We start from the raw sequence: 27,536 nt of genomic DNA on the forward strand, positions 1-27,536 counted from the left end.
GAAAAAGAGAAAAGCACAATTATTTTAATTTCCACTGCTATTCATTAGAAGGAACTGCTCAACTTTCCTCCAGACACCAGGAAAGACCATTATCAGGAAAACAAAAATATTTTCAGTCTGGTCTAAAAACGTTAATCTTTTTATAAATCATCATGTCCCTATTAGCTGAGCTATGCTGCAGTATGAGCCACAATCATTAATACAAACAAGCTCCATTTAAGTAAAAGGTAAACACGATTGTGAGAGTTTATAATGACCATGTTTTCCTTATTATGCTAGAATAAAATAGTTATTACATTCATCAGTCCAAACCTATAATCTGGAAATGACAATTATGGAGTATCTAATGAAAACTGTGGCAAGCCAGGAAGATGAAAGTCCTACATGGTAGAGTTAGGGAACGGCACAATTCAAACTAGTTTGTCCTGAAGGCATAAACCATAAAGAACAACAATATCCAGAGTCTCCCTGATGTTATGCCCTGACTTCATTTTTCCTGCTGCTTGAAATTCACTCACTCATTCATTCTCTTCAACCAACTTTTATGAATGGCATCCGTCACAGCATGCTGGCATTGTTTGAAGTGAGGCAAGGGGAAGTCATCATGAATGGGGGCTTGACAGGACCCTGGAAGGCTCACACCTAGACAGAACTCAGCCTGTGCTGCAACTCAGTACTGCTATGCATCCATGGCTCAGTGCTGGGCATGAGTTTCATTCTCAGCTCCACCTTCTGGTCTAGCCATCATTCTCCCTTGGCAATATTTTCGCTCACTGTTCCAGCCCTGCATCTTTGCCTTCAGATCCATTTCCGGCTTTTTGCCATTCCTACTCTGGGTATCAGGGGAGCTGACATTTGTAGACTGAGTTTCCAAGGCTTCTGGGCTGGATGGCTTCCAGCTCAGTTCAGCCAACTGGAAGCAGTGGTAGGAGATGAGAGGTGGGAGAAAGGGAAAAGCTAGGGTCCTTCCACCCCTCTGTTTCTGCCTTGCAGAAGCATCCTCTCCTCTGGCTTTAGCAACCACTAGAGACCCACCAGGGGTTCTATCTTCTGTATCCCATGGTGCAGTAACCACTGCCTCACTTTGCTTTGCCAGCATGCAGGGAGCAACAATTTCTTGTTACGCTTTCGCTCTACCTTGCCTCTCGGTCCACCCCAAAATTTCTCAACCCTGAAATTTCACACCATCTAACCAATTCCCTAGAATAAAGTCCAACTGTGGTGAACATTGAGCTTTCTTTGTTCCAGTATTGACTGAAGAACTCCTGGAAATGAAATTCATGTTGTCTTCACTTATTTTATGTATATTTATAAACTTTCCTAAATCCTAGTTTGAATCCAGGTCTCTATAGATAGACAAACATACAAAATGGGTAAGATTGAATATTTTTTTAATATTGATTTTTTCTGCCTAGATAATATATGTCCATGATATATTATATCCCAAGGTATGCAAGAGTCTCCCTCTAAACCTTCCCCGGGCTCCCCGGCCACACAGCTCGCCGCGGCTCATCCTGCAGCAGCCATCATTCATACATACATACATACACACACACACACATCATACTCACTGATTCAATGACAGGTATATGCATAGTCTCCATTTGCCTTTTTAAAAAAAAAACAAACTTTGTTCTATACCTTATTTCTTTACTTAAATGATTTTTTAAAGATTTTATTTATTTATTTGACAGAGATCACAAGTAGGCAGAGAGGCAGGCAGAGAGAGAGGGGGAAGCAGGCTCCCTGCTGAGCAGGGACCCCCCCCCCCCCACCCCCCGCCCGATGTAGGGCTCAATCCCAGGACCCTGAGATCATGACCCGAGCCGAAGGCAGAGGCTTTAACCCATTGAGCCACCCAGGTGCCCCTATTTCTTTACTTATATGATTTTATAAAGCCTTCATCGGCAACATAAATAGAGTGATCTTATTCTTATAAGTGACCACATAATACCTTACGTGAATATATCATAATTCATTCAGCCTATCTCTTAAACAATAGCCATTTGGTTTCCAATCCTTTGACATTACTTAAAATGCAGCCTTTTCTGTCTCTGTATGTGCGTTATACATGTGATTGAAAATCTGTAGGATAAATTACCCAGAGTGGAGCAAAAAAGGAGTGTGGAAATTTTAAATAATAAAAAATCATTTTATTATTCTTGGTAGAAGCTCTCCCTAGTCTCCCAGCCCGCAACTCAGTATCAGAGAAATTGTTTTTCTATGCACAAGCATCAGCTATCTCAATCTCTGCCAATATGCCAGGTAAGAGTGGGTATCTCATATAGATCTTTGATTGGAACTGCTCTTACTATGAATGAATTTGAGCTTTATTCAATATTCTTTATTAAGAGACATTTGTATTTCCTTTCCTCCGAATTTTGCCCATTTCTCTGTTGCGATTTTAGTCTTCTTTCTCACTGAGTTATAAGAAGCGTTTTTACACGTCAAAGTTAGCTCTCCATCTCATATAAATTGCAAATATTTTTGTCCTTTAACATTTGCCTTTCATCCATGTGTCTGTTAATTCTGTCACATGGAATCTGGTAATAATAATGTCACTCTTTTCTTTCATGGCTTCTAGCTTTAGGTCAGACTTTAAGAAGGCTGGTCCCACCCTGAGAGTGGAAAAACAATTTTCCAATTTTTTCAAATGCTCTAAGATTTCTCTTATTACATGTTTACTTTTTTTTTTTTTATCCAAATGTATTTTATTTGAGCTAGTGTAAAGCTGATAAGTCACTCACTGCAAAATAGGTTTGTATTTTTAGGGATTTTCTAGGCCATCGATACGAGCTTGCAACGTAAGCCACATGAAAGAGGCATACTGTCTGTCCTGGGCATGGGGGCACCAACTGGACCTCTATAGCCTCTGCACGGAGTCGACAATAAATATTGGCTCATTCAATGATTAATAGTAAGGAGAAACCCTAAAATGGAAAAAAAATTCTGGGTGTATGCATATACAAAATATTATCCCAGCTACTTTAAAATTTTCTTCTTTTTTAAAATACACGTACTATGAAATACAGGATCTCAATCTTTTTTTTAAGTGTACACTTTGGCAGTCTCCAATCTATTCACAGCGTCACCAGAAAAACTCCAGAATGTTTTCATCCTGCAAAGCTGAAATGCTATACCCATCAAATAACAACTCTCCATGCTCCCCTCCCCTGATCTGACAGCCACCATTCTACTTTCTGTCACTAGACCTCTGATGAGTCTAGGGACCTCACAGAAATGGAATCATGCATTTACTTATCTTTTTGTAATTGGCTAATTTCACTTAGCATATTGCCCTCAAGCCTCATCCACACCTTGTCAGAATTTCCCTTTTTTTCAAGGCTGAACAACCTTCCACTGCATGTACATACCACACTTGGTTTATCTATTCATTTGTCAGTGGATACCTGGGTCACTTCAAAACTGAAGCCTGTATCAACCAAGCTTACCATGAGACCTGAATTTTCTAAACATGAATGCCATTTTAATTGTGCACTAACACAGTATTTGGCTTATATTCACCGTTATAACTATTTATTACCGTACAAAGACAGACTCCAAACACTTTTTTGAGCAGGACTGAAGCATGATTAGATTTGTGTTATAAGATCTCTAAGGGAAATGTGTCATAAAATCGGTGTTGTACCATCGATTTATTTTTATTTTTTTTTAAATCTTCTTTTAAAATTTATTTATTTATTTATTTATTTATTTATTTATTTGACAGACAGAGGTCACAAGTAGGCAGAGAGGCAGGCAGAGAGAGAGGAGGAAGCAGGCTCCCCGCTGAACAGAGAGCCCAATGTGGGGCTCGATCCCAGGACTCTGGGATCATGACCTGAGCGGAAGGCAGAGGCTTTAACCCTCTGAGCCACCCAGGCGCCCCTGTGTTGTACCATCTAAAAGGGAGAACAAGCCCAGCTTGGAGACTGAACGTGCCTTATTCCAGAGGCCATCCAGTGAATGGCTATAAAGGCTATGCAGGGCAAACGTGTCAGTCTGAGCAGGTATAATAATAGGAAATGGCAGGCCCTGGGGCAAACTGAGGTTAGCTCCCCAGCTTCCTAAACATGTTCAGATTTTTAAAATAAATTAAACACAAGTCAAAGAAAACATTCTGCTGTTTACCTTATAGTCAACCAGCTTCCTACTGCCACCTACTTCCTCAGTTCAAAACCACACTAATACAGAAAATTTATTTTCTTTTCTTTTGCCACCAATTAATGTTATTTTAAGGTTGTTTGTTAAGCAATTAAAAAAATTAAGATGCCTAAAATCAACTATCCTTTGAGCCATATGCACAAAACCCTGACAAATTTACAAGTACCTTCAAAAACGTTTTAGCAGGTTAAAAATTTTAGAAATATTTTTGTTTTATTCCAGGAACTAATATCATCAACGCTCACACAGTTTTTAAAGCCAACCGGGGGGACAAACCGTTCTCAGATGCACTAGTGAATTATTTATTAACAGCACCCATCAAATCTTTTCATCAGCTTAAATACTAAATAAAGATGCATATTGGCAATTCATGGTGTCTGTGTTTTCAGAAATTAATAATATAGAGTACAACTAAGACACACTTGAGAAATCTGTGAATTTTTAGTCATTTTCAGCTTCCCTGTGGCTTTAGTCTTTTCAACCAATTCTTGCTGAAATGAATTTTGTCAGGAACACATACTTGGTAGTTTTTGTGCAAGGTGGTATTTTTTGTTGTTTTTATTAAATCTAATGTGAATATCTTGTGTTCACAGACAACAGGCATGAGTTAGGAAAGATATTAATAACTTTACAAAATGATCATGTTATAAGTTGTTCATCCCTAAGAGCTCTGCCTCCAGATGCCTAAACCATGTCCTCGATGAGAATTAAATGACTTTCAAGGTCACACTGAATCTGAGGGGGTTCAAAGATACCATTTCTTGATCAAAGGATCAGTAATTGTTGCTCATTTAAATGTCTTCTCTCCTGGGGAGCTTCCTTTGCTTCCCGGACACTGGCTTTCTGGAACATGTCGCTGACCCCTGTGGCTTGAGAACGCTTCCCAAAGCAGAGGTTCCCAATGTACCACTCCAGCACACATATATTCTCCTTTCTACTGTGCAAATATAATCAGCTTCCAGGTGAACAAATTGCAACACACCTACAACAGATCATCCTTGCTGTCCTTCACACTCCCTCTCCCTGTAATTGCTGCCAGCAACTGACCGCTGTTCTGTGAGCCCCTGGAGAACAATGGCTATTTCTCATCATCTCTGTTTCCCAGGGTCCAGCAGAGTCAGCAGCACCCAGGCAGCGCTCGCTCCAACTTTGCTGAGCAAATGAAGATTTAAAGCCTTTCATGTAGTGGGTGACAAACCGGGGGGATGGTGGGGCGGAAGAAATGAATGAAAAAATGTCTTTCCTCGATACATTCAGTTAAAAATACAATGACATTATAGTTCCTAATGAGCCCTGACAACTTGCATGTTCATCGTCCTTCCACAGGTAATTCATTTAAAACCTAGTGTTTGGGCTACTGAGGAAACATGATTCAAGCATTTAAGAGCTATAACTCTTAAAGTTCTCTTACTACAGCAGGGGGAAGAAAAGTATCTTCAGGCATACCTAATACCGCTAGTGCCTTTTCTAGATTTCTCTGTTGTGTTCACCTCCGGGGCTGTCAAGCCATGGTGTCGGGGGATTTGCCCACTGCAGACTTTTTGTCCTGCCCTTAAAGCTCCCCATCACCAGCTCCCTAGGAGACTGTGCAAAGCGGACATCCAGGATGTGCTGTTGCATTTATTCATGCATACGACAAATGTTTCTAGGGCACCTAATGCATCTGCCAAGCACTTTGCTGCCAACGCAGCAGCGAGCAAGGCTGACAAAATCCCTTCTGTGGTGTAGGTAAGGATCTGCAAAGATGAATGCAAATAAGTAGAGAAACAGAGATGTGCAGAGGCACATGGAGGAGCAGAGTGGGGCGATGAGGCACTTTCTGGAGCTGACTGCAGAGCAGCGTGGCTAGAACATGGTGACCATATGGCAGAATGGTCTTGGGGACCACCACCCCTACACAAGACACCCCACAATAAATGTCCAGTGAGCAGCTGAGCTAGTTAGTGACCTCATTCTCAGGGGGTGAATCCAACCCTGCAGCCCGTCCTCAAGAATCTACCATAACCTCCTTTCAGCAGGTCACTAACTTGGCATCTCCTTGACAGTCTGGGAATGACAGTTCGTTCCTCTACCTGTCCACCGAGTCTTGGCTCTCTCTCCTACTAAGTTTTGGTTCCAGATGTTCCTGACCCTTCTACCATCTTCAACTCTTTGCTTTCCAAGGGAGTCTTTCCTCCCAGGTTCAAGTAAGTGCTATCCTAATTTAAACACACATATTTGTGAAAGTCTCTGCTTTACCCTTGTATGACTTGCCTTATTGCCACCCTTAAGTTTTGAGAGATATAATAATCAAAAGAAAAACTAAAGACAGAAAGAGAAGAGTGTGAAATCTGTTCTTTTTATTTTTTTAAGATTTTATTTATTTATTTGACAGAGAGAGACATAGTAAGAGAGGAAACACAAGCAAGGGGAGTGGGAGAGGGAGAAGCAGGCTTTTGGCTGAGCCAGGATCCCATGCAGGGTTCCATCCCAGGACCCTGGGATTATGACCTGAGCCGAAGGCAGATGCTTAATGACTGAGCCACCCAATGCCCCTGAAATCTGTTCTTTTAGAGGAATGTTGCCCAAATAAATTAAAGGAAATGCTCTGTAACCATCTGGAGCCCCAGGGAAACATATACACACTCACACGTACACACTCTGACACATACACGCTCTCTCTCACATATACATACACAGGACCTAGGGTTACTAAGGTGGTTTCTCTTAGTCATGTAGGAGTTAAAAACAGCCAGTATACAGTGGAAAAAAGACAGTCTCTTCAATAAATGGTGCTGGGAAAATTGGACAGCTATATGTAGAAGAATGAAACTCAACCATTCTCTTAACCGTACACAAAGATAAACTCGAAATGGATAAAAGACTTCAACGTGAGATGGGAATCCATCAGAATCATAGAGGAGAACATAGGCAGTAGCCTCTTCAATATCAGCCACAGCAACTTCTTTTAAGATATGTCTCCGAAGGCAAAAGAAACAAAAGCGAGAATGAACTTTTGGGACTTCATCAAGATCAAAAGCTTCTGCACAGAAAAGGAAACAGTCAACAAAACAAAGAGGCAACCCACAGAATGGAAGAAGATATTTGCAAATGACAGTACAGACTAAAGGCTGATATCCAGGATCTATAAAGAACTCCTCAAACTCAACACACACAAAACAGATAATCATATCAAAAAATGGGCAGAAGACATGAACAGACACTTCTCTAATGAGGACATACAAATGGCTATCAGACACATGAAAAAATGTTCATCATCACTAGCCATCAGGGAGATTCAAATTAAAACCACTTTGAGATACCACCTTATACCAGTTAGAATGGCCAAAATTAGCAAGACAGGAAACAACATGTGTTGGAGAAGATGTGGAGAAAGAGGAATCCTCTTACACTGTTGGTGGGAATGCAAGTTGGTGCAGCCAATTTGGAGAACAGTGTGGCGATTCCTCAAGAAATTAAAAATAGAGCTTCCCTATGACGCTGCAATTGCACTACTGGGTATTTACCCCAAAGATACAGATGTAGCGAAAAAAAGGGCCATCTGTACCCCAATGTTCATAGCAGCAATGGCCAAACTGTGGAAAGAACCAAGATACGCTTCAATAGACGAATGGATAAACAAGACATGGTCCATATATACAATGGAGTATTTTATGCCTCCATCAGAAAGGATGAATACCCAACTTTCGTATCAACATGGACAGGACTGGAAGAGATTATGCTGAGTGAAATAAGTCAAGCAGAGAGAGTCAATTATCATACGGTTTCACTTATTTGTGGAGCCTAACAAATAACACGGAGGACATGGGGAGATGGAGAGGAGAAGGGAGTTGAGGGACATTGGAGGGGGAGATGAACCATGAGACACTATGGACTCTGAAAAACAATCTGAGGGTTTTGAAGGGGTGGGGGATGGGAGGTTGGGGGAGCCTGGTGGTGGGTATTATGAAGGGCACGTACTGCATGGAGCACTGGGTGTGGTGCATAAACAATGAATTCTGTTACACTGAAAAGAAATTTTAAAAAAATGTCAAGGGCAGGAGTGAGAGATAAGTATAAACAGATTTGAAAAATACTCAGATCTATTCAGAAAAATGACGTCATTCATATGATGATGGGAGGACCAATGTCAGTTATTCAAACCAGCAAGTTTATAAATATGCACGATAATAAAAGCACATGTCTTACTTGTAAAAAATAAATAAATAAACAAATAAAAATAAAAACAGCCAGTAAGTTCTGATTTAATTGTGAGACAAAGAAGCTTGTTTATGTAAACATACAATCAGGCTCCGTGGGCTGGACCAAGGGCAATGCAGGACTGTGATCCTCAAGAAAAATTCTCTCACTCAACAGCTCTGAGGACAATTTTTCTGTCTTTGAAGCCAAGGGGTATAATTATTAAATTGGCATAATTTAAGCTGTTTTCAGTGAAATATCACTTTCAGACCATTAATATTCATCTCAAATCCCATTAGCTATGAAAGAATAGCAATTAGTTAAGTAATGTGTATTATTAGTAACAACAACAGCTGACCTTTCTGGAGTACTGAATAAGCACTTCCCCACATCAGCGTGCTCAATCCTGACAATATGCCCCGTTTCACAGATGATGACACTAATGTTTAGATAGGCAGAGTCACGCATGCTGGGAGGCAGTGCTTGATTCAAACTCAGGTCTGCCTGACTCGACAGCCCGTGTGTCTAAGCCTCCATGGCCTGGTCTAATTCCTGGGCTGCACTAACCCCGCAGTTAGTGTGTGAGACTGACACACACAGCAAAATGCACGTGTCTGTGTGCAACACTCACCCGTGCCCACATACCCACATACACAGGAACACATCTCAGCAGCATCCTGTTCTGGCATACAAGGGAAATAGTGTTCTTTGTCATAAACAACGGGGGCACAGCTGTCAAACAATAAATCATCCTGTGTCCTGGGAGTCACAGATATCAGAGGAAAGGAAGCAAGGTAGTAAATGCTTTCTGAAACAAGTCATTCACAGTGGCCTCCACATACTCAGGTACCTGGTTTTTCAAAGGCCCAAGGAAGCCTAGATTTTCTGCCATCCGCTGAGCTTGGCTGTCCTTTACCCCTTCCATAATGTCAACTTGCTCCTAGTAAAAATGAATCAAAGAACGAAAATTCAGACAGGCAAATGAAAAGATTCACAACCTGAAAGAAAGTGCTTAGTATTTATTTGCAAAATGAGTAATTAAAGTGTGGCACCTTTCCAAAGATCTCTGAGCAGGGCTACCGCAGCTGCCTATAGGGTATGTTTTAATTAGCAGACCATCTAAAAAACAGCCTTTCCAAAAACTATATAATTCTTCAGGGTGGCATGCTGACAAGAAAATCGGATGCCAGTTTTCACTTTTAATTACTATACAGATGGCACTGACGAATATTTAGTCAGTTAATTTTTATGACATTTTTGGGAAAGATTCCAAAGTAAGGTTTTCCTGCCTAACATTGCTGTTAAGTTTAGAGCCTGTCATACGTAGGTTAAATATTACCATATGATTTAAACAGTCTATTGATGAGGATAATTATTAATAATACCTTAGCTCTACAAAGTGCCATTCTCTCCAAGATACAAAGTGCTCTTCATATACACTATCTCATGTATTCTCTTCACAAATGGATTGGCTTGTTTAAATCACATTAATTTTGAAAATGGCTAGGCATTATTGGTAAGCCAACATGTAAAGTCTCAATTTAACTTCCAAGGCAGTTAAGCTAAAGATGTGATATTGGTGAAAAACATTCTAATACCAGCCACCAGAATATCAGTACCTGATCTAAACAAAGACGTTCAGGAAATAAAATTCTCACTTTTTGAAAGGAAACAAAATCATTTTCTAAAAGAAATAATGAATCCTTCTGCTAAAAATTTCTTTTTTCTTTTTTTTCTGGTAAAAATTTCTAACATGATTTTTTTGATATTAAGAACTCAGAATTAAAAAAAAAAAAAAACCAGAATTACAGTTCTCAAGACCATAGATGCTTCTTCTTACAAATGAGGTAGGTTGAGAAGCACTTTTTACACATTAACCTCATTCTTCCTCACAATTCTATGGGGTGGAAATTACCCCCACTTCCACTTTAGTGATTCAGAAAATGAGGCATAGAGACACTGAGACACTTGCGGGCTGGTTAGGATCTGACCTCAGCCAGATCTGTGGCTAGAAATGAAGGGCAAGATTTAAAGGATTGAAACAAACTGATAGAATCTGGACTTTTGAAGGACTCCGTTTTATATCAGCAGTACTGGGAGACATGGAAGCAGTCTCTAGCTCACATACAGTCTCCTAGGAGAGAATTTCTGGATCCTGCATACTATGAAGTGGGGTAGAGTTAACCCAGAGAAATGGAAAACTCACAGTCCTCCCCTATTGGTTAATTCCTGGGGCTGTGTGGCTAGAAGAAATGAGGAAGGAAGAAAAAGCAGAAAGGATGAATAAAGAGAAGGAAAAAGCAAAGAAGAAGGCCTTGGATAGGGAATACCTTCATTCTACCCTACCTCAACTAAGCACTCAGTTAAGAAAAAGGATTCAAGTCTTCGTGCCGTAAATCCCAGAAGCGAATGTACTATTACCAGCCTCAGACTGCACATTAAATCTTTAATAGCTTGTGCAACAATAATCAATGAACGCAGCATAGCCAAGAATCTTAACATACCTTAAAAATAAGTTCTGGATTAGAAGCTGCCACCTCTTCAATATCAACGCCCCCCTGAGGGCTGCCCACCATTACTGGGCCATTGCAGGACCGGTCCATCAGAATGGCCAGGTAGGTTTCTCTGGAAATGTCCAAGGCCTCAGCAACCATCACCTGCCATATTAGTGAGAAAGTCAAATTAATTCAGCATTGAGCTGAGTTACACCTGGAAATATATATAAACTTGCTATACAAATCAAAGAGCTTCATTTTCAGGCTCTTTAAACCCAGTGAGCTAGCGTCCAGAGATTTGAGAGTTCTGCCCTCATAGTACAGAATGCCCATCTGCACCTCCATAATTGATCCTGCTAACTTGCTCAAGTGACAGGTATTCGGTTTGCCTCAAGGAACCTTCCTACTCTAATCTTCTCTTTTTCTTCCTTGAGAAACCCTGACACTTAAGAAAAACTCCGGGGAAGCAGTTGTTATTTTAATTTGAGACATTAACTGTACGTACATGATTTTTACTACACTGATTTTTCTCAGATCGCACTGGTGGAAAACCAAGTTTGTTGCCAACTTTCCACAGTACGTCTGATGCTTCCTATGTTTGTATACCTCTATCTCGTGGATCACTGTATTTTTAATTCAATTTCTACTTTCTTTAAAATTACAAATATATTTTTTGCTTGTTCAAAAATAATGCAAAAGGTACCAAAAGTATATACACAAGATAGTGACAGCACCCCCATGCTGCACATACACAACCCTTGGGCATCAGGAGAGAGGGTGATCAGGAGCCTATATGGAACCTATGTGATCATCAGAAAAAGTAGCAACTTTCTCCGGGAGGCCATGATCCTGTGCATGCCAGGACCGTGCCTGGGCAAGAGGCAAGGGGATGGAAGGATTGCATTCTGTGCTCACTGTCTCAGCCCGCTGTCCTTTTGCTCAGCACAGCCTCAGCAACTGTGTGGCAGGCCTACCAGGAAAAACCACTGTTAACTTTGTATCTCTTTCCCATGCATTTACAAGCATTACAGTAGTGGGGACATCCTACACATGGAAGCATATTATATATATGTGAATGCCCCTTTTCTCTTGTCTTATTCTTTTTTTTTTTTTTAAGATTTTATTTATTTGACACATAGAGAGAGATCAAAAGTAGGCAGAGAGGCAGGCAGAGAGAGAGGGGGAAGCAGGCTACCCGATGAGCAGAAAGCCCGATGCAGGGCTCGATCCCAGGACCCTGATACCATGACCTGAGCTGAAGGCAGAGGTTTAACCCACTGAGTCACCCAGGTGCCCCTCTCTTGTTCTTAATCTTACTACTGCAACTTGGAGATCTCTCCAAGGTCCTCTGTCTTCTTTGTGACTAGATGGTACTTATATGTCAATATTTATTTAATTATGTCCAACTGACAGTCACTTATGTGGACTTCATATCTCTAAAAGCCTAATTCAGTGTTTATTTTTATATATATACCTTTGCTTATGTGTTCTAGTATCCCTGTAGATAAGGTATCCAGAAGACTCTTCATATTTGCAATTTTGATAAGTACTACCAAACTGCCCTACAGAAAGAGAGAGGCTGTACCAGCTGACACCCCCCCAAAAAAAAAAAACCTGGTAAAAGACGTCTTTGATCATTTAAAAAAAAAAAGAATATTAATAACTAATCACTACTAGTAGTGAAAATAATAAAAGTACTTTCATTGCTTTTCCTGAAAGTAGTTCAGTAAAAGATTTCACCAAAAAAAGTCACAGATTAAACAGCATACATATTAACTACCCAGATGCCATCAAACCACTAATTTTTAAGACACATGTAATGGGATAAATATATGATCTATGGTCTAAAAAGCTATGAAGTAATGAATACAGAACTTCTTTTCAAACACATCACCAGTTAAAAATAAAATATAGGAGGCTTCATATTGATTCTTTTATCATAAATGGTAACTCATGACTATGTAAGAAATACTTCTTGGCACACGGTGTTGGGATTTTCACAGAAGCATGCTGTTTTCTGTTCACTTTCTAATAAGAGTTAGTCTAGAGAAGGAAATTTAACGATTTTCAGTAGTTATTCTGAGAAGCAACACAACACTGTAACTTTTTAGGATGTCATTCAAGAGTCCTATTCTTAATTTTCTAAAATGTTGACAGTTGTGCTCTGCATTCCATCAAATTTCTATTTGTAAAGACCAGCTGCTGTCTCCAAAGTCTCCTGCTTGGTAGAAATAATGTATGACTCTTTAAGAAAACAGTCCCGGGAAAATCATGATTATCAGTGGATAATTCAAGATACATTATTTTGAGATCAGTTTTTTGACATTACCATGCCCTCCATATGGCCCAGGAAGTCAGAATATATTAAGCATTGTTGCAGAGAGAATCTAAATGGATTCCATGAACACTCATCCCATGAGAACTTGAGCTGATACACTTCAGAAATGTGACTTCATCTGTGACTGACACAAACATCATCAACACAACCTTTTTGTGGAGTTCTCCAGGATGGGAAGCTTTGGGGAACTTCTGGACCACTGAACCGGGTTGGTTGGTTTTTGTTTTTCATCTCATGCTATTGAAACTGTGATCTGTGGATGAGTGTTAGCACACAAATTATTTGTAACAGAACTGTGATTAGAAAAGATTAAAAATATACTCGGTTCTTCCACTTCTCTCGCTGTAGAGTAGTAACCTTTGCTGGTACTGCATCATGAAGAATGTGGTGAGCAGAACAGTCTCACCTCCCATATTATTACCCAAGGGAACACAAGAGAAGTGCATTGGCACAGACTCAGAAAAAAATACCCAAAGTGTACGATGTATGTATGTGTTTATACAACTTCTCAAACAATCTTAGAAATCTAAAGTTTCTATAATGGGGGGACTTCTATCTACTGTCCAAGATTTCACAAGTGAAAAAAAATCCATGTTCCTTAAAGTTGTACACAATGTTATTGTTATAGGAATGTGGTAACATAAACTGTACACAGAAAAAGGACAGACATGATATATGCCATTATTTCAAGGGGGTGAGAAGCCAAAGAATTTCTGTTTTCAAATTTTTATATTTCTGTAAGATTGGAAATTTTACATGTTTGAATTACTTTTACAATCAGAGGAAAAAAACAATACACTACTTAAAAAAACAACACATTATAGCCGTTTCCTGGCAATGACTCAATGTACAAGCATACACATCTCGCCAGCCTTTCAGAAACCTATCTCCAAACTAATTTTATGCATTACCATACAGCGTGAATCTGCTTTAGGTATTTTTATATGTTTTTAAAAAGTACCACAAACTCTAATCTAAAAACTCATATAGCCATATAAAACAACGAATTCCTACAAACAAAAACACTAATCATGTCCTCTGTGGACAAATTTTGAAGAAGTTAACACAGGTAAAGACTCATAACCAGATTTAAAAGGCAAATAAAAGCACTGTGTTGGGCCAAACAAAAGTCAAAACAAAACACTTTGAGTTTTAGAACAGTTCTTACATCTGAGAAGGAGTGGGAAAGGGAAACCACCACAACCCATTTCCTTGGTATGCTGTCTTGACGTTTATAAAAGCTTTAAGTTCTCAGAATGAAGGAGCTAATGACCACCAGGATTTCCATCTCCCTCTTTCAGACCAAGAGAGACCCAAGAGAGCCCCCGCCATGGTACACTAAGAACCAACTGGCAATTTTTTGTTTTTTTGGTCATCTCGAAAATTTTCTACCCTTTTCACTCTGAGAAACTGAAAACAGAATACACGGCCTCAGGTTCCCCAAGCAGGCACACTGATGGTGGAGACCATCATCAGTGATGCTGTGTCCACAAGCAGAGAGAGACTCCCCAAAAGCCTGGGTCCCCCATTCACTGTTATGACAGCGTCTTCTAACCATCCATGCCTGCCAGGACTGGGGTGTGGGATCTTGTCATCACACAGGAGCCAACGCTCAGAAGGGTTCTCATCTTGGTCTTTTGGTGTAATGTTTTGCCGGAGCAGACTTGAAATTTGAACAAAGGCCCCTGTATGTTTTTGAACTGAGTCCTGCAAATCAAGTAGCCAGCAGTGGTATCTCTGCGTACCAGGAGGGTGTATAAGGTGGACAGGCTGACAAGAGCAGAGTTAGGTTCTGGCCTTGGCTTTGCACCCACGATTTTATGACTGAGGCGGGCCACTTGATTTCGGGTTTTATGTTCTGCGTGTGTGCGTATGTGCATGAGGTGCCCCCTAGAGACACTTGGGAACCCCAGCAGACCGCTCACCCATGATACATGCAGTGATAATAGTGGATTTCAGTGGTATTAATCTCAAAGTAAGGTAAAGCGACACTTAGAAAACCAATCACAGCAGGTAACTCTGATTCGCAGGAAGAGGGTGGGGTCATGGAGGAGCAGAGAATGTCCACACTGAGGAGTAAGAGCTGTCACTCAAAGCCCGTTCAGCTTTAAACAACCTGGGCCTGTGTTCTGGAAGGGAAAGCCATCGATTCCATCACTCACTCACACCTATTTTTACTAAATGCTAATGATAATAAACACCCGTACTATTACAGAACCCCTACGTTTCTCCTCAAAGTCATACCACAACCTAAACAGATCATAGGAGGTTTAAAAAATAAAATGGTGTATCACCAAAGTGTAGTGCTTCATCAGGTTGTCAAAACTGAAATAGGATTTTCTCTTCTTCTTTCTAACACATACATAGAAAATGACCCACAGCATTTGTATTACCTTGTTAACTTTCACACCTTCTTTTGGAGTTTGTTTCGTTGCTAGATTATACCCAATCATCTGTTTAGCCAGCTGTCCCACAACTTGAGGGCTGAGAGAGAGAAAGGAAAAAAAATCAACGTCTATGCTGAAAATTATTTTAAAGCAGACTGCATGCCATGTCCTCATGTCCAGCTCCACACTCATCAAGTCCATAGGGCTTTCTGCTCATGTACTAGGTGCTAGCCCTGTACCAGAGGCTCACTGAGAACAAAATACATATGGAGGGGGAGGGAGGAAAGAGAAAGGAAGGGATGGGAGGCGAGGGAAGGGGAGGGGAGAAAAGGAGAGAAGGAAAGGGGGCAGGGAAAGGGGAAGGAAGGGGAGGGGAGGGAAGGGAGATTCTTGCTTCCCTCTGCTATTCTCTCTCCCCAAAATAAGTTACTTTCATAGTAGAAAGACACTGCTGAAATGCATAACAGATTTAGATATGAAGTCAATAACAAAGACCTGACTTGGGCAGTGTGAGAAGTATTGGCCACTGAGGGGCACAAGGGAGAGGGTGAGATTCACAGTAGATAATGAAAAGATAAGTGACAGAAAGGAAAGGAAAAGTGGGCAGTGCTGGGCCCTGATACCCGAAGGCTTGGACTATCATACAGGAGGGACAACTGAAGCCATTGGTATTGGGGAGCTACTGTGGGTTCTAGAATAGGGAAGTGACACTATGGAGGCTGCATTTATGTTGTTGTTTTCAACATTTATGATGAATCACTGATTGTGTACAACAGAAGGAGTGTTGAGTTTTCACCAATTAGTAGAGAAAAAATCCTTTTGTGAGATAAAGAACACATGGGCACCACAGAGCCCTCTTACCTTTAATTCATTTCCTTTTTCGCTACCTTTTGCTCCCAACCCCATTCCAACCATCTCTCTCAGTGCTTCCTTCAGTCATGAACAAAATCTCCCATAACTGCTTAGCCCAAAGACACAGAATTAAAATGTCCAGACTTACTCTTTTGTTAAATGAACGCCTCCTTTTAAACCGCTACTGAAGACACCTTTTCCTCTTCCTCCAGCTAAGATCTGGGCTTTTAAAACAAATTCTTTTGCATCTGAAAAAGAAAACCCAGAGTTGGTAGTGGATTTTATTTTATTTATTTATTTATTTATTTATTTATTTATTTTCAGCAACAAGCAATATGGAAGTGCATATACCTTCCAAAAACAGTAAAAGCTCACTTAAACTAACTTTGAAAATAAAGGCATAAGGAACTTCAAAAAAACAACAGGGCACCCAAATACAAAGTCTTTATCGAGGACATTAAAATATTTCCTACCAGTTTAATTTAATAACCATCCCAAGAGAAAACAAGGCATATGTTCCCTTGATCTTTTGAGTGTTAGAAGATGCTAAAGAAATCCAGGCCAGAGGCATTAATTTTACTGTGTAATTACACTCCCATGTGGCAGAGGCACTAATCTGCCAGTCAGAAAAGCTAACTACCTGTCAGCCAGCTGAGATGTCAAAGGGAAGGCTGGAGTACATGGGGGAGAGGTTTAAGACAAGATGCAAAGGGAGTAGTTAATAACTGTATTCTTGGAAACCAACAGATTTCTGAGTGGATGTTCTAGATATTGATGGGACTGGTTGAGGGAGAAAGAAATGGATTAAAATTGAAAGCAAGTAATATTTCTGAAGGTTGGCAGGGTAACAAAACTCCCACATCCTAGGTGGGATTTTCATTTCTTTCTTTTTTTTTTTTTTTAAGATTTTATTTATTTACTTGACAGACAGAAATCACAAGTAGGCAGAGAGGCAGGCAGAGAAAGAGAGGGAAGCAAGCTCCCCACTGAGCAGAGAGCCTGATGCGAGGCTCACTCCCAAGACCCTGGGATCATGACCTGAGCCGAAGGCAGAGGCTTTAACCCACTGAGCCACCCAGGCGCCCAAGGGATTTTCACTTCTTGACACACTCAAGGAATGGGGGATGTGACTGCTTTTGACCTTTGAGAACCAACTCGTAAGCTCAAATATCTTCATGGGCCTGGCTCAAAAGCTACATGTGTGAAGCAGTCCAGTGACAGAAATGAGGTCTTCAGCAAATAGAACAGCTGCCTACCCCTTGCACATCCATGGAAAGAAAAATAAGAGAAAAAACAGGCAGCTTTCAAATCCAACAGGTTTCATAAAACAAATAGTACATTTCTTCTGGTCACAGCTGGCACTCTCTGTCGGTCATTCATCTTCATCTAAATGCAGAAAACTAAGTTAATCTTCATAAGGTTGTATGAGTTTTCTGGTTTAACAGCAGGTTCAGAATCCGCAGACTGGGCTGCCATCAGGCCTCCATCTCTTATCCCACTGTTGACCACTGGCAAGTTACTTAATGTCTCCGAGACTCAGTTTACTCCATTGTGAAGAAGCTATGGGACTTCGCTGAGAATTAAATCATACATGCGAATACTTTATCTCAAGAGCCTGAAAACTCTTATGATTAATGAAAGACTACTGCCACAGTTAGCTCATTTTATTACTTTACTATATTATAAAGAATCAAAAGGATCGCTGCCACTTGGGCAGATATGGATAAGTAATATTAATAATAATTTTTCTGTGTCTACCACCATTCACGTGAGGTGAGGACTCCTCCATGAGTGTTGGCCATTTTAGCTATCTCTGTTATGGTTCTTGTTACTCAAGGCAAGCAGGCAAAGATTCCCAGAGAAGGAGCCACAGAGGGTTTTACCATGAAGGCAACAGGAAGCTACAGAAAGATCTGGCATTATGACAACACTGGGTATGACAGCCACTCCAGATGATGTAGTCAGATTATTAGAATTCACTGTCTTTATTGGTTGGTCTTCCTTTCTCCTCTATTTGCTTACACTCAGGAAACTAGGGTGCACTTTCCCTCAGAAGCAAGCAGAGCACCTTCACTGATGCCCTTGCCGCCCTCCAACACTTGCCGCTGCCATAGATATGAACCATTATAACATCCGTCAAACCCACGTCTTACAAACTGGCTCAGTCTAAGTGGGTAATGAACTAGCTATGACGACAACTTATTATGAGAAAACACACGAGGAAAGAAACCAAGTAGAACTAATTTATTTTGTAGTTAGGCCACGGCATGTAAGGACAGCAGTAAGAGCAAGGACTGTGGAGTTAAACAGACCTAAACTTTCCAACCTCTGCCCATCACTTTCTTCATAGACAGGAAGAGAATGAGGCTCAGAGAGGTAGAAGTGTTTTGCCTGTCCGTAACATGGTTATAATGAAGTAATCGCCAGTGGTAGGATGATGTGAGTAATAAACAAAAAACAGTAGGTAAAGTGCTTATCTCAATGCCTGGCATATTTAAAAGAAGTCAAAACATGATAGCTATCATCACTAATTGTTTTCAGCAATTAAACCAAAAATGGCATTTGGAATTTGTCTTTTTAGAAGACATTTCTTAATTCTCTTTTGAAGACAACAAGTAGAAAAAATACTTTTTGCTGTCTACTCAAATTTTTAATTGTGATCACTTCAAATTCTTTAAAAATGGTAACCAGCGTTCCACTGCCATTATCAATTTTCATATGCTTGTCATCCAAAAGAAAGAGATGCTTTTCTTTACGAGCTTTCCAGCAGCAAAAGTTGAAAGCCAGACAGAATACCTAATTGGGCATTGTTAATTGGCACTACATAGGCTTAATTAAATCAGCCTTAGGCACAAACCATCAAGACAGAGGAACAGTTGTAGCCTCAGTGAAGTGTTGTCAATTACACATGTCACCATTTGACCATGCGTCAAAGGACTCCATGCCACCAAGCTGGTAGACTGAACAGCCACTTGGAGACTGGGCATCCATATTGGGACAAGTGTCAAAAGACAAAGGAAAAGACTATATCCAATCTAGGTACATCTCCTGCATCTTATAACCCAGGCCAAAAATAAGTTCACTAAAATCATCTCTTCTTGTTAGATCTCAAGTGCTAAATCAGTATAGTATGTCAATAGCCCAAAGAAAAGCAAGTTTTTCTCATCTGGACTGAAACTCACATGAAGTAATTTAATTCAGTTATTTACTCAAAGGGCTGAAAATTAAGTGGCCAAATCCTACTGAACAGTATCTGGTCTTTTCATTCAGTATTAATCAAGTTGATTTCACACAATGTCACAGTTTCCATTTTATTTAAAGATCTGATTTCTCCAAATACACAAATTTCTGGGTTGTTTTTTGTTTGTTTGTTTTTCACATTATCTTCCTAATCCCAAATAAAATTACAAAAAAAAAAATCCCTGACACGAAACCCAATTTTTGTCTAACACAAGATGATTTAACCGTACTTTAGGATAACAAGCTAAAAAAGAGACAGAGGGGAGAAAAAATAGCTACTCTGAAAGATTTTGTATGGCAAGATAGTGCACTTACATACTGATGTTACCGAGTCCAAGTTAGTAAAACCTGAGTGTGTATAACACTGAATTCCTTGCCCATAACTGCTACTCTTAAACATGCAGCAGCCTGAATGTGCAGTGAATTCACTTTATTTTCTTCCTTTTCTGGTGAGTTTGTGATAATGAAGAGTGCTCACAAACGACTAGGATTCTGCTTGGTTAGATGGGAACCAGTTACTGTAATTTATATACATTTTAGGAGAAGAATTGTAAGCAACATATTTGATAAGCTTTTAAGTGTGTAAGATTCTCAACTACCATATCACTTATGAGAATAATATTTGTAGCCATTTAGGAAGCCTAAAAAAACCCATGCTGTGATCTTCTTGTTTGATTCTATTAGCCACATTAAAATAATGCTTTCTCAAATGTTTTCTTCTCATTCCTTACCACAAGTGTCATTCTAATTACAGTAACACAGTTTTATACCAATTTTTATAGTCTCCCAATAGTCCCAGGCTGGATAATAAATAACCTTGGAAGCATTATTAAATCTAAAAGAAAAAAAATAAATTCATTAAGGAAAGCATAACCTAAAGAGAATAAATATGAAATGTTTTTAATCAGACAAGTTTTATAAAACTACTTCACTCTGCTTTTTAGAGATGGCATTCAGAAAATATACTTATACAAAATAATGCTTATAAGAAACAGTTTAGAACCACAATGCAAAAGGACCTAGAAAATGTCTGAAAATGTTCATCAGGAGTATCAATAAGAATGTTATTTTCAACTATCTTTTTAAAACAAGTTTAGTGAATTCAACATTGCTCTCTTCAAAAACTTAACAGCTTCCTAAATGTAAATGCAGCACTGTATGGATGGAGGCTATGAAGGTGATCATCTATTTTGAGCCGGTAACATTGGAGCTGTTGGGGGAAGTACAAATTCCACGGTTCACCGCAGGAGCAAAATTGAAATACCCAGTTTTCAGCACAATTGCATGGCATAATTTCCAGCATGGTGATCAACTTTCATGAGGTTTGACAGGATTCTTAATTGAGAAAGTTACAATGTATTTCAGATTGACCTACTACTGGAAGGCAAGGAGAAGGAGGAGGGTGAAGAAAGAAGAGTCGAAGATATTACAGAAAGAGGAAACTTTGTAAAGGACATACAATTACAGGGTGATAAGGTAGAGGCCTAAGTGCCAATTTCCCAAAGAAAATGAGTTAACTTCTGTGATCTCATGATGACCCTAAAACCCAGACTTAAAATTGGAGAATTACCTATCTTTGATTATTGTAATATCTCCTGTGGATGGAGTCCTATTTCCTCAAGTTGTAATGTGGTCACTGGGAATTAGAAAATATTGCAATGACTCTTTCCATATGCTCAGTGGCATCCCTGAAACTAAAACAATTATTTCAATTTTCAACATGTCTGACATGGGCTTGCCCCACATTGGAACAAAGAACTTCAAGTATGCAAGACATCAGAATAAACTATTTCACCATTGGTCACATCCCTTGATTGATACCTGGATCCCCAAGAGATACTTGGATCCCCACCACACTGCAACCCATCAAAGATTTAAATTGCATATACCTGAAACAGTCATTTTCAAAGTAAAAGATGGAACTAGGGCCATCTCTCAGATAAGGGTTTTGTGACAAGAACAAATAGGAAGTTGTTTAGGGAGACATTATTTTAGTAGTTTTTTGTTTGTTTGAGAGAGAGAGAGAGAGAGAGAGAGAGAGTGAGTGGGGGAGGGGCAGAGAGAGAGGGAGGAGAGAGAGCATCTTAAAGGAGCCCCACACCCATCAAGGGGCCCCATGTGGGGCTCCATCTCACAACCCTGCCATCATGACCTGAGCTGAAGCCAACAGTCAGATGCTCAACCAAGTAACCCATCCAGGCACTCCAGGGAGACCTTATTTTACACTAAGAAATCCTTCACTGATAAAGCTTTTATATAAGTTTTAAATCTTAAATTTCCTATCAAATATTATAGTCAATTAATTCCATATTATCTAAAGTAATTCCTTCATCTGGAGAGTGTAGGGGCATGATAATACCACCTGGAACAGTTTAGGTAATAATGTGATCATAAGACAACACATTTTGCTTTCAAGGAAATAATTTTAATTTTAGTTCCTATAAAAGTTTCTAAATTAAAGTTTGACAAATCATCTTTTCATATTGCCATACTTAAAAAATATTACATATGTATTATTATATTATAGCTCTCATTAAAATCTGTAATGATAAACTAGCCTACTCGTCTGATCATATCACTGATGTTATTAATTGCTTTCATAACTATTAATACAGACTTCATTGGTGACAAAATTTTTAAAGCTAGACAGAAGTTTCCTCAGAAAAGCTCAATTCAATTATAATATCTTATTCTTTCTATAGTTTAAGACTAATAAAACAATCTTACATGTTGGCTATTAAATTAAAAGATGTATTGCTTGGGTGCCTGGGTGGCTCAGTCATTAAACATCTACCTTCAGCTCAGGTCACGATCCCAGAGTCTTGGGATCGAGCCCCGCATCTGGACCCCTGCTTGGTGGGAAGCCTGCTTCTCCTTATCCCACTCTGCTTGCTGTGTTCCCTCTCTTACTGTATCTCTCTCTATAAAAAAAAAATAAAATAAAATCTTAAAAAAAAAGATGTATTTCCTTTTTAAAAAGATTTTATTTATTTATTTTAGCGGCTGTCTGGGTGGCTCAGTTGGTTAAGTATCTGCCTTTGGCTCAGGTCATGATCTCGGGGTCCTAGGATTAAGCATTGGGCTCTCTACTCAATGTGAAGTCTGCTTCTCCCTCTCCCTCTGTGTGATCTCTCTCAAGTAAATAAAAATCTTGTAAAAAAAGAATAAAATGAGTCTCTTGTAGACATCCTATCAATGGACATTACTTTTTAAATCCAATCTGATAACTTGTGTCTTTTGATTTGAGCATTTAGCCCATTTACATTCAAAGTAACTATTGAAAGATACGAATTTAGTGCCATCGTATTACCTGTAAAGTCACTGTTTCTGTATACTGTCTCTGTTCCTTTCTGGTCTATGTTACTTTTGGGCTCTCTGTTTGCTTAAAGGATCCCCTTTAATATTTCTTGCAGGGTGGGTTTAGTGATCACAAATTCTTTTAGTTTCTCTTTGTCCTGGAAGCTCTTTATCTCTCCTATTCTGAATGACAGCCTTGCTGGATTAAGTATTCTTGGCTGCATATTTTTCTCATTTAGCACCCTGAATATATCATGCCAGTTCCTTCTGGCCTGCCAGGTCTCTGTGGAGAGGTGTGCTGCCAGTCTTATGTTTCTACCTCTGCAGGTTAAGGACCTGATTTCAGGATTTTCTCTTTGTCTTTGAAATTTGCAAGCTTCACTATTATATGTCTAGGTGTTGACCTATTTTTATTGATTTGGGGAGGGGTTTTCTGTTTCCTAGACTTGAATGCCTGTTTCCCTCCCCAGATTAGGGAAGTCTACATCTATAATTTGCTCAAATATACCTTCTGCCCCTCTCTTTCCTCTTCCTCTGGGACCCCAATTATTCTAATATTTTTTCCCTTTATGGTATCACTTATCTCTCAAATATTTCCCCTTGATCCAGTAGTTGTTTATCTCTGTTTCTTCGTTTATTTATTCTCCATCATCTTGTCTTCTATGTCATTGATTCTCTCTTCTGCCTCATTTACGCTAGCAGTCAGAGCCTCCATTTTTTTTTTTAATGGAAGTTTTTATCCCTCCTTTGTTTTTGTTTTTCTTAGAGCCTCCATTGTTTATTGCATCTCATTAATAGCCTTTTTTATTTTGATCTGATTAGATTTTAGCTCTTTTATTTCTTCAGAAAGGGATTCTCTAGTGTCTTCATGCTTCTTTCAAGCTCAGCTAATATCTTTATAATCGTTATTATGAATTCTAGTTCTGACATATTATTTATGTTCATAGTGACTAGGTCCCTGGCAGTTAGTCCTGCCTCTTATTCTCTTTTTTTGGGGTGAGTCTGTTCGTCTTGTCTTCTGTCCAGAGAAGAATACATGAACAAGAGAACAAAATGCAAAAATAGCAACAACCCCCGCCAAGTTTACACTAAACAAATCAGAAAAGATCAGAAACTGGGGGGAAAAAAAAAGAAAGAAAAAAGAGAGAATATAATCAAACAAGTGAACAGAACAGAGCAATACACTAGATCCTGGGTGTATTTTGCTCTGTTTATTAGAAGAAACTAGATCCCAAAATTTTAAAGAAAGAAAAACTTATATTTATACAAAAATAAAATCAAATACAATGAAAGGAAGCCAAAAATGAAAAAAATATGTGTATATAAAATGTAAATATAAAAATGAAAATTAAAAAAGAGTTGTTAAGGCATGCCTCGGTGGCTCAGTCGTTAAGTGTCTGCCTTTGGCTCAGGTCATGATCCCAGCATCCTGGGATCGGGCCCCACATCAGGCTCCTTGCTTGTCAGGAAGCATGCTTCTCCCTCTCCCACTTTCCCTGCTTATATTCCCTCTCTCACTGTCTTTCTCTTTGTCAAATAAATAAATAAAATATTTAAAAAAAAAGAGTTGTAAAAATAAGAAATTAGTTGAAAAGGAAAAAAATATTTTTAATTGAAAGACTAAAAAATCCTGAGAAAAAAATATGAATTCTATATATTATCTTCCCCTATTTTTGCAGTTCTGTGTGATCCATAAACTTGGTCTTAGCTGGATGCTCCTGCTGGTCTTCTGGGGAATGTGCCTGTTGCACTGATTCTTGGGTGTCTTTGCCCAGATGTAATTGCACCCCCTCCCCCTTGCCAGTGGGCCAGGTTCAGTGAAAGCAGCTCTGGAGCTGATAGGGGTAAAAAATGATAGCGACCCCATCTCCAGCCCCAGAGCTGAAGGCTCACACACTTGGCTCTTCAGTGTGCCCTCAGGAAAAAGGAGTCAATCATTCTTGTCTCCCTGGTTTCTGTCTGCACTCTGTGTTCATCCAGCCTGTGACTGAGCATTTTTATCTCAGGCACTCAACCCTACTTCAAGTCTTCAAACTTGGGGTCTCACTGAAGTTCTGCCACCTGCTGGGCCCCTGCTCAGAGAGTGGTCATCTGACCATTGGCCACACCCAGATTTAAAGATGTTTCTTTCTCTTTCATAGAAATATTACTAGTATTCTGAGATCTCCCACATTCTTGATCAGAAATCTTGTCTTTTCCCTATTTGTCTTGGTATGTCAGTTCCTCTACTTGGCCCTCTATTTGGTGAGAGGTGCCATATGCTACTGTCTGGAGTCTGCCATCTGCTACCATTCTGCATTCTACGATGGTCACAGTACCACTGGTTTCCTCTAGGCTTCTCCCCCGCCACAATCAAGGAAGATCTTTCAGCTTCCCACAAGTGTTCAAGAAAAGTAGCTGAGCCCCCAGTGACACAGCTTTTCCCTTTATAGGCCAGCCTCTGTGCCAGATGCACACATTCTCTAGGGGACAATGGCACAGTCATGCACTGCCACACCCTAACCCCAAGACCTCTATGCGCTCAAAGCTGTAGGGTCACCTCCTTTCCTCACTCACAGAGATTATCTCACAGAGCCCCTCCACTAACCAGCTCTGCTCTGTAGAGACCCATCTGTCAGACAAGCCCCTATGTCTGATTTCCCAATCAGGGAGTGCACTCAACATCTTTCTTGCAGGCCTCTGAGCCCAGTGCAAATCAAGAAATAGGGCTGAGTACTTGTTCTGTACTACTGAAAAAGTCACCGGAGTTAAAAAGTACCTAGAATGTTCTCAGATAATTAGGAGGTCCACCAAGCCAGTGCTCATAGAAAACCTATTGGTTTTCTATGCTCTATTGATAGAGTACTCCCATTTCTATGAAAATCAACTAGAAAAATAAGGATCTTTCACTGCAACATAATTATAATAGTGAAACACTTGAAAAGAGCCAAAATATCCATCAGCATGTGGACATTTGGAGTTGGAAAAAAAAACTGTTTATAGCCACATAAGGAAATAATATAATACTATATGTCCATTAACAATGATTAAATATATCTTTTGTGTAAACATGGGACTACGTCCACACACACACTATATGCTCCAAATAGACCTTAATGATCAGTATTTAAAAAAAACAAATACATTTGTGACTAGTTATATAGTCACAATGAAATTTAAATGAACACTGAAATATTAACTGAGGTTATCTTAAGGGGCTAAGCACTGGTGTTATAGGTGGAGCATTATATCCTTTCAGTACTGATTTACATTTTTTCCCAATTATCACATGTTGTCCTAAAAACAAATAAAAAATAAGAACTTAAAATGTGAGACAAACATAGGCAGTTATCCATAGTAGCATATCTTGATTGTTTCAATGTTCCCTGCTATATCAGCCTTTTTAACTCTATCATACGAGTCAGGGATGCCTATATATGCAGAAGCCTCCAGAAGACATCTTTGGGAAACACGGCTCCACATCTACCAACATGGCATCCTAAAGTGTCATGCAAGAAAACCAAGAGTGACTAGAGAACGTGCTACCCTTTTCAGACATCTGCTGAGCATCTACTCTGTGGAAATTCAGATTAAAAAAAAAAAGTCAGGGTCCCTGCCTTTCAGAAACTTAAAACCTCCTGAAGAAAAGAGATACAATTACTAATAAATATTAAGACTGTAATAAATGTTAAGAACACAGTGTAGTGAGAAGGGAACATGGTGCCGGGTCAAGGAAGAGATGGGTTTTCCAGTTAGATGGGGCTGGGAAGTGAAGACATGAAGGGGTCAACAACTGAGAAAGGTTACTTTGTTTTTCCATCTATATTTGCTAGGCTTCTTAGTTATCTATTTAAATTAGACATCATGAGAACACCACCTCAAATAAACCAGTAAAGCACACCAAGATTCAGTACTGCAAATCACTCACATTTGTTATTTCAGATCTTCAGAAAATCTCTCCATATTAAGTTTATTTCCCTATATTCAAGAACAGAAAATAAATAGAAAAACACACTTACGGCCTTTGTTAAATTTAGTTTTTTTCCCTAAGTGCTTTTAAGATAGCCCATAATTTAATCATAGTGGTCTTAAAACAAACAAACAAACAAACAACAAAAAAACACCAAAAGCAGGTAAGCTAACTCTGAAACAGGGCTCCTGTAACAGCTCCCAAGGGGTCAATGAGATTCAAACCATGCCACTGTTTAACGGCAGCAATAATAAAGGACATGTCCACTGACTCCCAACCTGCAAATAAACACAGATTCCAGACTTAAAATCTGCTACAATTCCAAATGCCAGAGATACAGAATTCCAAACAATGGCTTGGTGATGTTGCCATAAAAAAGAATCCAGACACTTTCTATTTTCCATGTTAGATTGGTAAAGTGGTGTATGACCCACTGGAATTCAACAGAGACCAGGAATGACCTATGCCAAGAGAGATGGGAGATCCCAGACCCCTTGCCCATGATGTACACATCTACTGAGGTCCAGCCTCATTTGTTATGTCACTTTCAAATTACATTGAGTTTTAAATTGCAGTGTCTTGTTCTTTTATTGCCTGTCCAGATCCATTCATAGTGTCTAAAGTCTAAGTCTATT

At 39.5% G+C, this 27,536-nt stretch overlaps 1 protein-coding gene across 1 annotated transcript in view; it reads right to left on the minus strand.

The window, feature by feature from the left end:
• LOC111144203 (succinate-CoA ligase GDP-forming beta subunit) overlaps positions 1-27,536 on the minus strand; it is a 272,842-nt gene that overhangs the window by 123,934 nt on the left and 121,372 nt on the right. The window contains exons 3-6 of the mRNA XM_022498414.1: positions 16,564-16,663; positions 15,570-15,660; positions 10,848-11,000; positions 9,194-9,283 (exon numbers count right to left, since the gene is read on the minus strand). Coding sequence (XP_022354122.1) covers positions 9,194-9,283; positions 10,848-11,000; positions 15,570-15,660; positions 16,564-16,663 — 434 coding nt within the window. The remainder of the gene's footprint in view (positions 1-9,193; positions 9,284-10,847; positions 11,001-15,569; positions 15,661-16,563; positions 16,664-27,536) is intronic.

The sequence above is a fragment of the Enhydra lutris genome, unplaced genomic scaffold (genome assembly GCF_002288905.1).
Source record: "Enhydra lutris kenyoni isolate GAN:26980312 unplaced genomic scaffold, ASM228890v2 scaffoldscaffold10, whole genome shotgun sequence".
NCBI classification, from domain to species: domain Eukaryota; kingdom Metazoa; phylum Chordata; class Mammalia; order Carnivora; family Mustelidae; genus Enhydra; species Enhydra lutris.